General features: G+C 40.8%; 1 protein-coding gene and 2 pseudogenes across 1 annotated transcript; 2 read left to right on the top strand and 1 right to left on the bottom strand.

Moving 5' to 3' along the window:
• The first annotated feature begins 2204 nt into the window (after nt 1-2204).
• On the top strand, nt 2205-3102 carry LOC113745811 (putative olfactory receptor 10J6; annotated as a pseudogene).
• A 5845-nt stretch (nt 3103-8947) lies between these two features.
• LOC113745809 (olfactory receptor 4B1-like) lies at nt 8948-10375 on the top strand (annotated as a pseudogene).
• A 4238-nt stretch (nt 10376-14613) lies between these two features.
• LOC109140797 (olfactory receptor 142-like) lies at nt 14614-15546 on the bottom strand. Its single transcript, XM_019268600.2, has one exon. The coding sequence runs from the start codon at nt 15544-15546 to the stop codon at nt 14614-14616; it is 933 nt and encodes a 310-aa protein (XP_019124145.2).
• Between the last annotated feature and the right edge of the window lie 33 nt (nt 15547-15579).

Here is a 15579-nt window from a genome sequence, read left to right as displayed (position 1 = left end):
CCCCCGCTGCGCCCTCTCGCGGCCACCAAGGGAGGCGCGCCTCAACACTTGAAACCCACTGACATAGTAATAGGCCTGATTATCATAAAGCCCCCCTAATGTCGAATTGTAATTCCTATTTCCCGTGTTAAATATAACTAATTTTCACATTGCATTGATAAAAATGCAAACAAGGGCTGGACGAAGGATCGACCATTTTAGAAGAGCGGAGATTTGCCCATCCCCCCTCACCTCGAGTACTGGAGTACGCTATTGTTGGAAAATTTTGATATCTCGATTCTCAGTGCACCAACTTATCTGCGTTAAAAATCTTATCGTGAATCTCTTAATTGCCTGTAAAAATGTCCAAAAACACATACATTGAAATAATTTCACGAATTCTTTGATTTTCTTATCATACTAAAACATTAGAAGCCACAATCTTATCAAAATGAAACTTTCACATTAGCGGGCAGCAGTTGGCACCGAACGAGAGTTTATTTTAAATAAAACAAAATTTGTTTACATATTTGTTCAACATAAGAAAGGACTGTCTGTGTGCGTGAGATGAGGCCTTTTTTTGTATGAGAAAACAAGTGTATGTCTGTATGTGTGTGTGTGTGGTGTTGGGCCAACCTGTAAACAGTGAAACTAAATCTAACACCAACAGCTTTTATTTATTTCCTGGAGCTAAAGTCACAGACAGCATAACTCGCTTGTCAATACTGACGTTTTTAACCCGTTGTTCTACATATCACCGTATGTTCTTCCCTAGTGTTAAGAACATGTTTCCATTATTATTTCGCCTTCTATTGTGTCGGCTCTGCTCAGTGACCGACATTAGCTGGATGCCTCGTGTTCCGTTTCTTGAAGACATTTAACAAACCACAGCTTCTAACACGGCTATGTAGCTCCTAAGTGTCTCAACACTGACACCGGAAAACACTGCCCTTCGGGTGGGGGGGGGGGGGGCTGCCATTTTAGGAGGATAACCACTGCTGACGCTAGCCAAGACTGCGGATGGGCTGTTATTAAATATCCCGCTATATCCACCGCGATAATGAGATTAATTTAACAAAAACATCAAACGATCCCTTTTTTTCGCTATAACCGCAATTTACCGTAATACCGGTAACCGCTTACATCCCTAGTTGGAGACATTGTAAAACACATGCATAAGAACATAAAACAAGGGAAAGTAAAAATATGAAACAATGTGAAACTTAGTCACCAATTCATTTTTTAGTAATTGCACACCTGATAATATGCTACGAAAGTAATCAGAGTAATAGTATATGCTGCTTTAGTTAGCGCACCCACGTGTTATCAGCATCATTGATATCAATGAAATGCCGGCATTAAGTTTTTCACCAAGATATCTGTGAGATATGTGCATCGAAAATCCATTCTGACAATTGAAATATTTCATCATTTTAATTGAAACATTCACGCTTTTACATCATACCATACCAGAATTTCAGTACTGCCCGTACAAACCTAGAATATTCTCAGCTAGATTTGCAGCTCCTTGAAGTGCCTTGTGCCAATCAATACATTTTTTGACAAATACTCACAAAGTAGTTGCTGGCTATCGACCAGTGTTCCTTCTAATCACAAAAAATTTTTCAGTGGGACAACAGTGTTATCAATATGTGATATCAACTTAACCATGATAAATACTTTAATAAACTGCCCTAACTCAGGCCAGAAATCCTCTAAATACACTCAAGGTCATGTGTCTGTTATGCTGAGCAAACATTTTTACACATTTTGCCATCAAGCCATGTACAGGAAGTTGAAAGTGAATTCCAAACTGTGTTAATGTATTTTTCACACATGAATTTTTTTTTTATCCTAAATTCCCCATGGCGCTGATGTTGTGGTGACAATAATTAGGTGACCAAGGTCTTCAAGAAGCATCAGCTCTTTTTTTTTATTAAAACAAGGACACCACGAGCGAACATTGGAGTCGGTTGCCTCATTTAACATATGTCTTACTACTTACTACTCTTGTTGATGTCTTGTGATGTTATGATTTATTATGGAATACATGACTCTAATTTAATCTTCTTGCACATTTATCTTTCAAAATCTTAGTTCTTGTTTGGTTCATCCGCTCTGCAAATACTGTCACGGCTCAAATTATGTGAAAACCCAGCAGCTGCCAGCAGATTTTTCTTAATTCGTAAAAACAAAACTTCTGCACGGTGCCTTCTGTGGTTTAAATGGAAAACAATACTTATCCCTTATTTTTAAACCTGACAATGTGTGACATAGGCACCTACGCCTACCCAACATTGTCATTGTTTGCTGTTGTATGCTCTATGTTCTTAGTAATTTTCTTAATAGTGTTAATATCACAAGAGAAAACTTTACATGCGCCTATGTATTTTTTTATATGCTGTCTGTCCAATTAAAACTCTCTGTATGGCTCTGCTCGGTTCTTTTCAGCGTTTCTGAGAGACCTTCTATATGACACTCATTTGATCTCACGCTCAGCTTGTTTTACTCAGACCTATGTAATTTACTCCCTATGCATTCCTATGAGCTCACCCTTCTAGGCATTATGCAATATGCTCGATATGTTGCCATGTATGTCAACCTTTTGCATTACCACAACAAAAATGATACCTCTCCAAGCTGGTCTCTAAGTTGACGTCCCCTTTGCATGGATTTATCCGGCTTTTTCTTTTTGTTGCGAACCTGTGTTATCTAGCCTCCGACTTCCATTGTGTCGGCAATAAGATACCAGGTGTTCTGCTGCCCAACTGGCCTATTGTAAAATTGTCATGCATTTTACAGTGATTAAATAACCTGTTGGATTGGGCCTTGTGTCCCACAACCACAGTCTTTCTTCCCCTGCTTTTGTCCTGTAACATATTGCAAGATCTTTCTTCTTTGTAGGAAACGCTCTTCAGAGATTTAATGGCCAAAGTCCTACAACGCTGTCAGGCCACACATTATTACATTGCTAAATATTCCTTACTGTGTTTTGTGATGTTCTCTCAGCAGAATTGATCTCTGAAAATCTGAAACCCATTTCTAGCTGTAATTCTTATCACTTGAGTTTGTGTGATTCCTCCCATTGACCCCCTCGTTCTATGCCTGAAGTACCTGAAATAGAAAAAACTTATTTTAAAAAATGTTATCAGGCCCTAACCTGACAAAAACCATAGTTCTCATCACTAAGAGAACCATTAACATGTACTGTTTCTGTAAGTAACTAGTTCCCATATTGTTTATCATTACTTAACATCTTACACACTGGCTGAGGCAATTGTTTGTCATAGGGGTTAATACTTGCACACGTTACTTTGTCTACTTGTTTGTAGAGATTTATTTTAGCAATAGTATTTTTTGATGATCAATTTGCCTAAAAAAAAAAAACTCAATATTTTACTAAAACCTAGATGTTTTAAACTAATCAATAACGAATACATTTTCTGCTCTTTGCTGAACGCCGCTTCTTGTTTGAAATAAACGAGTGCTGGAACAGGACGTGGACTTTTTTTTTTTTACAATTTAAAATACAAAACTGTTTCATTAAATAAGAATGATTGAAATAAACCCTGTATCTGCTGAAATAACATTTCAAAGTAATGGGCGTCAGCGTTTTAAACATTTTGGATAATAAGCTGATGTTTTTAGTGACCTCTATTTTAAATATAAATTACATTGTCAGTAAGTATTAACATAGCGTCAATTTATTTCATGATGGTATATTCTATATTATATAATTGCAACACTTTTTGGTATCTATATTTTTCCTATCCCAGTTTTACATGGGTAGGGGACTATGTCATATCAAGTAACATCTGCTTGCCACGTAAGGTTAGGGGGAAGTTAATGTTACTGTAGAATTTATAGGAGTGGAACCAGACATGCCGTCCATCAAAAAGATCAGTTTAAAAAATCACTTGCAACAAGAAGAAGGGACAGAAAGGAGCTGCAGTTTGAAGGGATCAAGGATAGTTAGAGAGGCACCACCTCAAGTTCCTTTTGTTACGCCAGCCTAGGCGAAACCAAACATAACAAGAAGAGGACGCCCCTCCCCTCTTTCCCCACTCCCAGAATGACCAAGGTCACAGAGCTGCAGTCCACAAAAGATCATTTATTCAATTATATATTTTTATTATTTTTTCAAACGTGGTAAGTTTTAAAGCTTTAGGGTGAGCATGGCCCAAGACAACAAACAAAACAATCTCGACCAAAACTACTTACCTAACCAACACGAAAACCAAAATACAGGTTTCAACTGCTCCCTTATAAAATACACAGGAAGGGAAGAAGAATTAAACAAAGGAGCTAACTCACCCCCTCAACTACCTGGACGCTAGCTAAAGTCTGCTAAGCAGGACAAGCTAAATTTCACAGACGAACACAACACAATTCAATACAATACAGCTGGTGCAGTTGGGGAGTAAGTCAATGAGAATGTAGAACGAATTGTCCTCCCGCCGCGCGGTCTTTATTAGAGAATTCCACAGTCATTACATAATCGGCAGGCAGCATCCTGGAGGATGAGGACCCTAACGGTGGTAGCACCACTTTAGGCCAGGGAGGACAACGACCACAAAAATAAACATACGACATTATGACCCTGGGTATTACCACTTTTGTTTATTTGCCCTCACACAAACTATACTAAATCTTCCACTAGTAGCTTGCTTGCTACAGGTGCTGCTAGTTAAAATATTTACCAGTGTTTCCAACTATTTTAACTAGGTTGTAAACTGTAATGCAAACACAAACACAATCTCAGACTTAATCCTAGGAATTATACAAATGTTCATATAACATTGTCTCTCGTTTAGCAATTATAACTCACTGACAAGGCGTCGTACTGTCCCGCACGATAACTCACATGAAATGAAAATATAACTCGGGCAAAACTGCGCCCTGCCAGCAAATTGCCGCATGCTTCCCACACACAACCCGCGACATATGAAAATACAACACACACTGCCACACAACAATACAGCAACAGCTGGCTGCGAAAGTCTAACACTCCCCACTTGGTCTACGGCATTTTGGGAAATCAAGTAGGCCACACTATGACTAGCCCTAAACAGTTAAACTGGCGCGGGTCCCATTACCTAAACATGCAATGGGTGGGGGATCCTACTACTTGCCCTCCTCCACTGCGAACAGAACCACCGTCTCCTGACGTCCTGTGAGAACCGTGGGGGCGGCTGTCCATTACATCTCGGCTTATCCTTGGGTTCGCCCGTCGGACCACTGCCGACACTTTCTGGCATGTCCTCACCTTCACGTCTCATACTACGCCTTCCACATCAGAGGCAGGCCTTAACTACTCTACCCGTCTGACCGGCCCCTCAATGCGTTCAGGTCCGCCTAACCACACCACGGTCTCCCGCTGCATGTTTCCGCAGGTGCGTGCCACTTCTGCCGGACGAAGAGGCCCGGACCTGCCAGCTGACCTCCACCCGCTGTCCCAGAACTTGTCGACCTAGATCGATCGCCTCAGACACACGACGGGCGGGCCATAGTGGGATACAAATTACCATATCGCACCCCTGGTTATCTCGCTGGCCCCACAAGACCAAGAGAGTGAAATTGGCGAGTGATAACCATTCCGCCAGCCTCGTCTTGCACCTGGGCCCTTCGGCACCAATCTGGTCTCTCGTCTTCTGACAGTGTTATCTCGCCAGGTAGAGGAGGTCTGGATGCGAAATTCCAGCATTGTCAGCGCTTACCTCCCTTCTGCCCAAAAAAAGCAGCTTAACGCTCTCTTGAGTACATGGACAGCTGCTTCCGCACCCCATTTCGGTGCGGCAGAGAATCTGCCCCGGATGAAACATCCCATCTCATGTCCAGCGCGTTCCTGCAGCTGCTGCCTTCTTCTGGATCTGATCCTTATCGATACTACTCAATAGACACTTATATAGCTCCTGTAACACCTTGCCTGCGTGCCCCACAAAGTTAGTCCCTTGATCCGACCCGAGTTTTCTTGGGTGAACCCCTGAGACGCCTGTAAAGCACTGGTACACTTCAGGGAAAACCTTCCTTGACGTCTTCCACAATGTTGCCATGCACTGCTCTAGAAGCCATACAGCTGAACACCACCACCCCAGACTTTCATCTTTGTTCTCATTTTACAGCATCTGGACGACATAGGGGCCCGAAAAGATGTCCTAGTCGTTGTAAAGGCACAGCGCTCTTGAATGCAGTTTCAAGTGTCTCTCGCTGTCAGTATTGCCTCCCACTTATTGCTGGCCATAGAGGCCTCTCCCTATGCATGCCAAACTCACGGCTCTGTGACTAAACAACTATTCCATAGAGCGTAGTTAGCGAACTGTTAGCTGCGTGGATCCACCTGATCCTATGAGCGACGCTCCCCCAGCGTTTCTCCCTTTGCTCCTTGGCCTCAACTGAGAGTCAATTCCACCCCAGCTCATACTGAGGATCTAGGAGCTTGACTAACTCTTTGTCGGGTTTAATACTCTCTATTATCTTGAGCTCTGGTGAGGACCGCTGATGAAAGGCCTTTCATGCTCTGGATTACTGCATCAGTCTCTCAACTCCTACCCAAGGTCTGCCACCACGACCGAGGGCGACCTTATGGGCCAATCTTCAACTCGGACTAGACAGGAAATTGTGACGCTTTGCCACATAGGGCTCTCATCCAGGTTTGTCAGGAGGGGTGTGCCCTCCTGAACTTGTGACTCGATCAGCAATTGTTGACCTCACCATCGGATCCACCACCAGTCAGGAGCTACAGGCCCAGCCTTCTGAATCTCTCTGGATGGCGACCCAGCCTGTCTAACTATCAATGAAGTGATACACTTCTCCATGTTCCAAGTGCCCAGCTTCAACATGTACCCCTTTAGGTGCAGACCCACAGACCTCAGCCTTGGACCGTGTGCACCTTTCTGGTCAAGGGGTGTTAACTTGCTGATTTCCCATCGTAAGACAGTACAGCACCATATGACTCACAGCTCCCATCAGAAACGTTGATTCCCCAGGGCTTAGCCCATCCAGCCAGAGAGGGCGTGTGTGGCATCGGTTGGATCTGATGTGACCTAGGCGGGTGTACTCCTTAAAAGAGCCCAACTGCCTTCCCTCGAGCTCGTCAAAGAAAGGGGCTCATCCCAGGTGTCTTTTGTAAGCTTTTCCAGCTTCCTGGAGGCTCTCCCTCACAAGAATCACTCCTTTTTGTGTTACACGTGTTGCTAGACCGATTGGGTCATACATTTCCAGCGACCTGGTCTCAGTCTTAGAACACAACGAGTCAGTGGGTTTGGTGTCTTTCCATCCACTTCCTCTTCTGTGAGGTCAGATCTCTCAGTCCTCATACGTCTTCTTCGTCTAGAGAAGTAATGGAGACCATCACAAGAGTTTGTCCTCTGCACAAGCTCAGCCAACCCCAGGGCTTTGTTATCTTCCTTCCCTTAGCTCGTTGGTGGCAACACCAGTTTACTGGCTTGGACTTGTTTCCTCCGCCTCCACTTTGACCGGACCGGACCCAGGCTTGAGATGGAAGCCTCCAGGATCTCAGTATCCTCTTCTCCTCATAGCTCTTGTCTAGACACGGTGGGTCTATTGTGGACGTGAGGAGGTTATTGACGTAGGAGTCTTCCCGAATCGACACTCCGTTCCTCCCTTCATGTCAGAGCGAACTGGGTGCAATTGGGTCTCTCGTCCTGGCTACCCTGCAATGCATCCCGCATTTTGGTCTCCATGTTCACTCTCACGACAGCCTAGTCCTCCAATCTCATCTTTAGTGAGTCTCTCCATAAGAATCGATGGTACTGACTCTTGTTCTTTGAGCACATACCGAATTGTACATCTTGGTGATGTCCCCAATGGCCTCGTGTTCTCCTTCCTGGAATCTGGAGGAGCACCCCTTGATGGGGATTAAGAAGTCGGGCCTTTGAATTAAAATGCGTTCATGAATCCCACCCTCCGAACTCCTGGCTACTATTCCAGACGAGTGCACCGCGTAGTCACTGAAGGGGGTTTTCTCACTGGTGTTCTCCTCTGTAGGGGGTTGTGTAACTCACTGCCATCACCTGTTGAGTCTATTTGCTCTAGTTCGTCGATATATTCATTATTAGCATCAAGGAGTTTCCATAATCGTCTCTTAATCTTGCTAACTCTTCTGACAGATCACTTTCACGTAAACGGCTAGCACTGACGCTAAGGTGGTTTTTATCCGTGTTGTAAAGTTCCGTTGTGCATTTGAATGTCTCCGCTTTAGGCTCTCTAGGTCTGGCTTATCATCCCCATTTTTGTAGCCTCTGGGAATCACCAGAACCACCTTAGCAGCCAAAAGATCATTCAAAAGATTAGTTTGAAACGAACGACTTGTCGTGTGCTCTTTTGCCGTCTGTTCCCGCTGAAGCCGCGTTGCATCACACAGTCTACAGCCCTGTCTGTGTGGCTTTCAGTTAGCAATGCTAGCCTCCTTTAGCATGAGCAAGTCAGCACGAAGCATCACTCAAGAAACAGTCACTTTATAAGCTCTTTAGCTTTTATAGAATCCACATTTTATACCACATCACCTGATTTGGGTGCCCATCCAGACAGGACCACCTACACTTAAAATACTGTATGGACTGTAGGTACTTACCGAGCCCATATTTTAAGCGCTTGGGCCACCTGACCATGGCTACCTTATTTTGACAGTTGGGGGCGAAAACAGGTTGGGTTTTGACATGTCTATTCTCAGCAAAACTTTGAAGACTGATTTTTCAAATAGTAAAAGTTGCTTTACTTGCCTTTATATCAGTAAAACACCCACCCAGGACTCTATGTATACTACACTGGTCACTAAGTACAATCATTAAGTCTGAGAAGGCAGTTGTACTTGCTAATCTCATCCAAGAATCCATTATTACTGTGGTCTGGGGACACTGTCCTCACCCTGGTTGCCACTTGAATCTGACAGTCAATAATGTCTCAGCATCTTAGGCAAATCTCATCCACTACTGGTGCGTTTGCCGCCATGAAGCTTCCTGACTACTTCAGCCACCTCTGCCATGATATGGGATTCTGCCTCCTTAAAAGAGGACGTGTTGGCTGGCTTCAGGTGCGCCGGAAAATGTGTTCTTTCCCACTCCCCAACAATATCCCTAGTCTGGTCTGCAATTTTACACTCCTTTTGCTTTGCTGATGACAAAGCTGGCGCCCTCTCTACATCCCCAATAGCTGTCTTCTACTTCAGGAGACCAAGACTAAAGGCCTCCTTCTTCATGGCTTGGCTGGCTTCTTAGGTTTGCCACCATGACACGACAACTGTCTGTTAATAGGAAGTCTTTTTCTTCTTGCCACTGTCATCAAGTGACATCCTGTAAAACAGAAATGAATATGAGGGGTGTCCCCTTTTGGCTCTATACACGTCACTGCAAACAAGGTTGAACGACTTTCAGATGGTTGATTGGTTGATTTAATTTCCCATGTGCTCAGCTGTATTTAGATAAGTAACAGTATAAGAGAAGACATCAGGACTAGAAACACAGAGAAATAATGAAATCAAATGAAAGTTTTTAACCATAATGGATAATATTTCTGTAATTACGATGTTTTTTCTTTCAGGTTTGAGTGAAACCGTGAAGTACAAATTTACTCTCTTCTCTCTCCGTTACTATGTTACTGTTTGATTTCTCGGTAAATGTTTCTGTCATTGTGACCATCATCTTAGAAAAGACCTCCATGAACCCATGTATATTCTATTATGTGTTTTGTGCCTTAATGACTTATTGGCACAACAGGTTTTCTACCCCAAGTTTCTCTGGGATCTACTTTCTCCTGCTTCATGTTATCTCTTACTTGGATGCCTTGTTCAGGCTCAAGTAATGTACTCATTTGCCTGCAGTGATCTGTCTATTCTTGCAGTCATGGCATATGACAGATATGTGGCTATCTGTCAACCATTGTGTACCACTCTATCATGTCAAAGAAAGACTAATTATGTTGGGTGTTACTCTTGGTTAACACCGTTCTGCATTATGGGCATAAATGTCTTTCTAACATCTAGGTTAAAGTTATGCACGCACATATATTGCCAGACTTTTTTGTGTGAATTGGATTATTGTTAAACTTGCTTGTTACCAGCGGAAACAGCTGTTACAAACATAGTTTGCATACATGACAATAATACTTTTGTCTTTCATGGTGTTTTTATAGTTTTGTCATACATGATTCTCATTAAAACATGTGTAAACTCTGTAGAAACAGGGCAAAGTTCATGCAAACATGTGTGCCACATTTAACCTCCTTACTCACTTTTCTTTGACTATACTTTGATGTATGAAATGCGAATGCGTTCAAGTGATTTACCTCAACCCTTCAAAACTTTATTGCAATAGAATTCTTGTGATACCTCCCATTTTGTAATCCTCTCATTTATGGTTTTCAAATTAACCAAAATTGAACAGAATTCTGGGTGTTCTAACTTTTAAAACCAATGGTGTGTATGTATTAAAGAACAGTTGATATATATATATATATATATATATATATATATATATATTATATATATATATTATATATATATATATATATCTGCTGGCAGTTGTGCCTCTAAGTCATGTGTAATATCGTCAGACATATTTAGTAAATGAGCTTGCTATGCCTTAAAGCTGCATTTTATTAGACTATAATAGTGTTTTTTTGAGGATTTTTTAAAATTATTGTTTCCATTCCAACCTCCATGTATATTTTATTGTGTAATCTATGCATCCTCAATGCACTGTATAGAACTGTTTTTTTGTTTGTTTGTTTGTTTGTTTTTTACCTCTTTTCTGGATCTTCTGTCATCTCATGTAATTTCTTATGCTAGATTCATGCTACAGGTTATTGTAATACACTGATTGAGGTATATGACATAACAATCTGTTATGCACAAATTAAGAGTCTCCACTCTTTGTGTTTTTGATCCTGGCTTTGACCGGCTTTATAATGTTCATGAACAACAGCATTAATAATATGAATCTACTGTCATGACTTGAGTTTGTCATTTGCTTACCAAAAGAAGCTTTAACATATATTTTAATTTTTTGTTTATTTTGGACACTTTTTGTTGGTCTACATAATCTGATAAGAACGTGCAATCAACCTATAGAGAGCAGCGAGGTTTGTGCAGATGTGCCTAACACATGAAATCTCCTCCTCTAATATATATCTTATATATATATATCTGATAATATATATATATATATATTATTATATATATATATATATAATATAATCATATATTATATATATTATGACAAACTGAAAACAACAGGACAACTACAGAGAGTCCTTTGTCTGATGCCATTAGGAGGTCATTTGTAACTTTGACTAATGCGGTCTCTGTGCTATGATGCACTCTAAATCCTGACTGAAAATCCTCAAATAGACTATTGTTATGGAGAAAGTCACACAGCTGATTAGCTACAGCTTTCTCAAGTATCTTAGAGAGAAAGGGAAGGTTTGATATCGATCTGTAGTTGGCCAAGACCTCTGGGTCTAGAGTGGGCTTTTTAAGAAGAGGTTTAATTACAGTTACCTTAAAGAACTGTGGTACATATCCTGATATAAAGACAGATTAATCGTATCCAATAAAGAATGACTAACTAGAGGTAAAACATCCTTGAGCAGCCTGGTTGGGATGGGGTCTAAGAGACAGGTTGACGGCTTAGATGCAGAAATTATTAAAGTTATTTGATGAATGTCGATGGGAGAAAAAGAGTCTAAATACATATCAGGTTTTACAGCTGTTTCCAAACTTGCTGTATCAGAATGCAGATCAATGCCTGTTGAGGTCAAGAGGTTATGGATTTTGTCTCTAATAGTTATAATTTTATCATTAAAGAAGCTCATGAAGTCACTGCTACTTAGACCTAAAGAAATAGATGGTTGAGTAGAGCTGTGATTCTCTGTTAGCCTGGCTACAGTGCTGAAGAGAAACCTGGGGTTATTCTTATTCTCCTCTATTAATGAAGAGTAGTAGGCTGCTCTAGCATTACGGAGAGCCTTCCTGTATGTTTTGAGATTATCTTGTCAGACTAGACGAGATTCTTCCATTTTAGTGGCACGCCATTTGCGTTCAGATTTACGTGCCTCTTGCTTTAATTTACAAGTCTGCTGGCTATACCATGGTGCTAACCTCCTTTGTTTAATTGTCTTCTTTTTCAGAGGTGCAATAGAGTCGAGAGTTGTCTGTAATGAGCCTGTAGTACTATCAACAAGATGATCTATTTGTGAGGGAGTCGACATTTCATTGTCTTATTTTGGACTGTTGATGTTGATTTAATTTTTTATTAAGTTTTTATGATGAACTCCTCTTCTGTTTGTTTTATCTTTAAATAATGTAGGTGGACGGGGGACAGACACAGTCTCTATACTAGACTGGGTGGGCAACTGCTCTAATGGAGGCGCAGAGAAGCGTGTAAGACTGCAGCTCTGCTTCCTGGTCTCAACTCTGGGTTGTCACGGCTTTGGTCGACTAATAAACTTGGCCATGTTTCTAGATATGAGAGCTGCTCCATCCAAAGTGGGATGGATGCCGTCTCTCCTAATCAGACCAGGTTTTCCCCAGAAAGGTGTCCAATTGTCTATGAAGCCCACATCGTTTGCTGGACACCACCTCGACAGCCAGCGGTGAAATGACGACATGCGGCTAAACATGTCATCACTGGTCACATTGGGGAAGGGACCAGAGAAAACTACGGAGTCCGACATCGTTTTAGCATATTTACACACTGATGAAACATTTTTAGTGACCTCCGATTGGAGTAACCGGGTGTCATTACCGCCAACGTGAATAACAATCTTACTGTATCTACGTTTATCTTTAGCCAGTAGTTTAAAAAAAGACTCGATGTTGCCCGCTCTGGCCCCCGGGATGCATTTAACTATGGCCCCCGGTGTCGCTAACTTCACGTTTCAGACTATGGAGCTGGACTATGCCCGGACTATGGGACGGCCGGCTGAAGTTACCTGCAGCGGTACCGCACCGGCTACAGGGGACTGGCTTACTATCTGAGCTACTGACTGTTTGGTGGTGCGGTACCATGCCTCTAACTCACTGACCCTCGCCTCCAAAGCTACAAATAAACTACATTTATTACAAGTACCGTTACCACTAAAGGAGGACGAGGAGAAACTATAGTAAATATGTGGCACACAGGGCAGGAGAGAGGCGGAGAAGAGAGAGCAGGGGAGCAGAGAGAAGCCATTGCTATCGCTATTTGGTGTGGCTAACAGAAACTGGTGAAACTATCAGATTGTGGTCACTATAGTAAAGAGACCTGTTCGTGCACAAACAGAACATGTCTAAGGATAGTGCAGAGACAAGTAGATAATCGCTGATGTGAGAAATATACGAAAATCTGTTTAGGTGAACAGAGCAGAGAGCACCGTGGCAGCAACACCGATAACCGGAAGTGACACAATACGTTACCGCAAAACACATCCCTATTTCACAACTCTAATTCTGGTTTTAAGCTCCAAATGGTGAGTATCTGCACCAGTACCCCATACTCCAATCCGGGAACCCCTCGGCTATCATCTAACGCCAGTTTAGCTCTTGGGGGCAACAGTCAGTAATTCTGCTTTTTTGGTGTAAACAGTAGATTATTTAAAATGTAGTAGGCCTTATATCTCAGCATTTCATTGATTCCTGTGAAGTGTGCTATTTGTAAAGTTTAGGTTATTCTTTAAGAAGAATATTTGAATACATGCGACAGGATAAGAGCATAGTGAAGACCTGAACACAAACTATGTCCACAGAGCCTTTACACAGTTAAAATGACCCAAAGACCAAATAGAACAATGAGAGAAAACACTGAATTTGTCAAAAACATGAGTTAGGCCTATGCACAGCAGGTTATCAGTTTACTTAATGATACAAAAAGGGTCCCTAAAGGAAAAAGGTTGGAAACCACGGCTATACACTATACTTTTGCTTTTCAAGATGGTCACTGTGCATTACCGTGAACACTTTACTTCAGCAAAGAAGTGTCCACATGCCTTCTTCAGGTCTTGAGTCAATTTTAACATAAGATAACATAATAAAATAAAATAATACTTCAGACAACATCGTCAAAATTTGGAATTTTAGAAGTGTGGAAACTGTTGCACATAATTCTGCTGATTGCTAATTGCTTGTTAAAACAACAGTTAGATGTGATACAGCGGAAACATGGAGTTTAAAAAGAATTTTTGTTTTTTTTTGTTATGCAGTTCATGTCTATTGTTCTTTGTGCATGCACAGTCTCAAAAGCAAGTATGCTAAAAAGCATAATGAAAAATTTCAGGGTTTGTATTTACATTCATTTTCATTTCATAAACGCAATAAGTCAAACAGGCAAGTGACCATCCAGAATTCATTCAGAGCAAAGTGCAAACAATTTGGTTTACAAGGATCATCTGAGATATGCACATAAATAATTAAAAGCAGATAATTTATACATACACATTTTTTTCCCCAGAAATTAAGGAATATGCCATTTGGTTTGACACCTTAAGCATTATAAAAAGATAATACAGATTCAATTAGATTTTAATGTTAAACTTTTCTCAAGGCATACCCAGGAAAGGTTTAATATTTAATTGTGCTATATTTAAATCAGGTCCATTTTGGTCCAAGAAAATTGGAAATTGGAGATAAATGTAGGACAAAAGTCATTTAATCTTAAAAGTTATAACACCTAGAATTCTGTTCCGAATTTTGGTCAGTTTGAAACCATAAATGAGAGGATTCATAATAGGAGCTATCACAAGAAATTCTACTTCAACAAAGTTTTGAAGGATTTGAGGAAACTTATTTGAATTATATCGCATATTCATAACATCAAAAAGTACAGTGAAAATAAAGGTGACTAAAGATATCAAATGTGGCACACATGTTTGCATGAACTTTGCCCTGTTTTCTTTAGAGTTTACACATGTTTTAATGAGATACATGTAGGACCAAACTATGAAAACACCATGAAAGAAATAAATGATTATTGTTATGTATGCAACTATGCCGTTAACAGTTGTTTCAGCTGGGTAACAAGCAAGTTTAACAATAATCCAATTCACACAAAAAAATCTAGCAATATACGGGCTGCATAACTTTAACCTAGATGTTAGAAAAACATTTATGCCCATAATGCACAAAGGTGTTATCCATGAGAAACACACTAAGTTAATGATTTTTTGCTTTGACATGACAGAGTGGTACACAAGTGGTTGACAGATAGCCACATATCTGTCATATGCCATGACTGCAAGAATAGACATATCACAGCAGGCAAATGAGTACGTAACTAGAGCCTGAACAAGGCATCCAGAATAAGAGATAACATGAACAGGAGAAAGTAGATCACAGAGAAACTTAGGGTAGAAACCTGTTGTGCCATAAAGTCCATTCATGCAAAAAGTGCACAATAGAATATACATAGGTTCATGGAGGTTTTTATCTAAGATAATGATCACAATGAGAGAAACATTTACCAGCAAAATCAAACAGTAATACAGTAAAGTGAGCGAGAAGAAAATAAATCTGTAGTTCTTTGTTTCATTTAAACCAGAAAGAAAAAATATTGTAATAACAGAAACATTATCCATCATGGTTAAAAAATGTGTTTTTTTTTTTGTTAGTTT

Source organism: Larimichthys crocea, chromosome I, assembly GCF_000972845.2.
Source record: "Larimichthys crocea isolate SSNF chromosome I, L_crocea_2.0, whole genome shotgun sequence".
Taxonomy (NCBI): domain Eukaryota; kingdom Metazoa; phylum Chordata; class Actinopteri; family Sciaenidae; genus Larimichthys; species Larimichthys crocea.
Note: the sequence above shows the minus strand (reverse complement) of the source record. Positions and strands in the feature narration are given on the sequence as shown.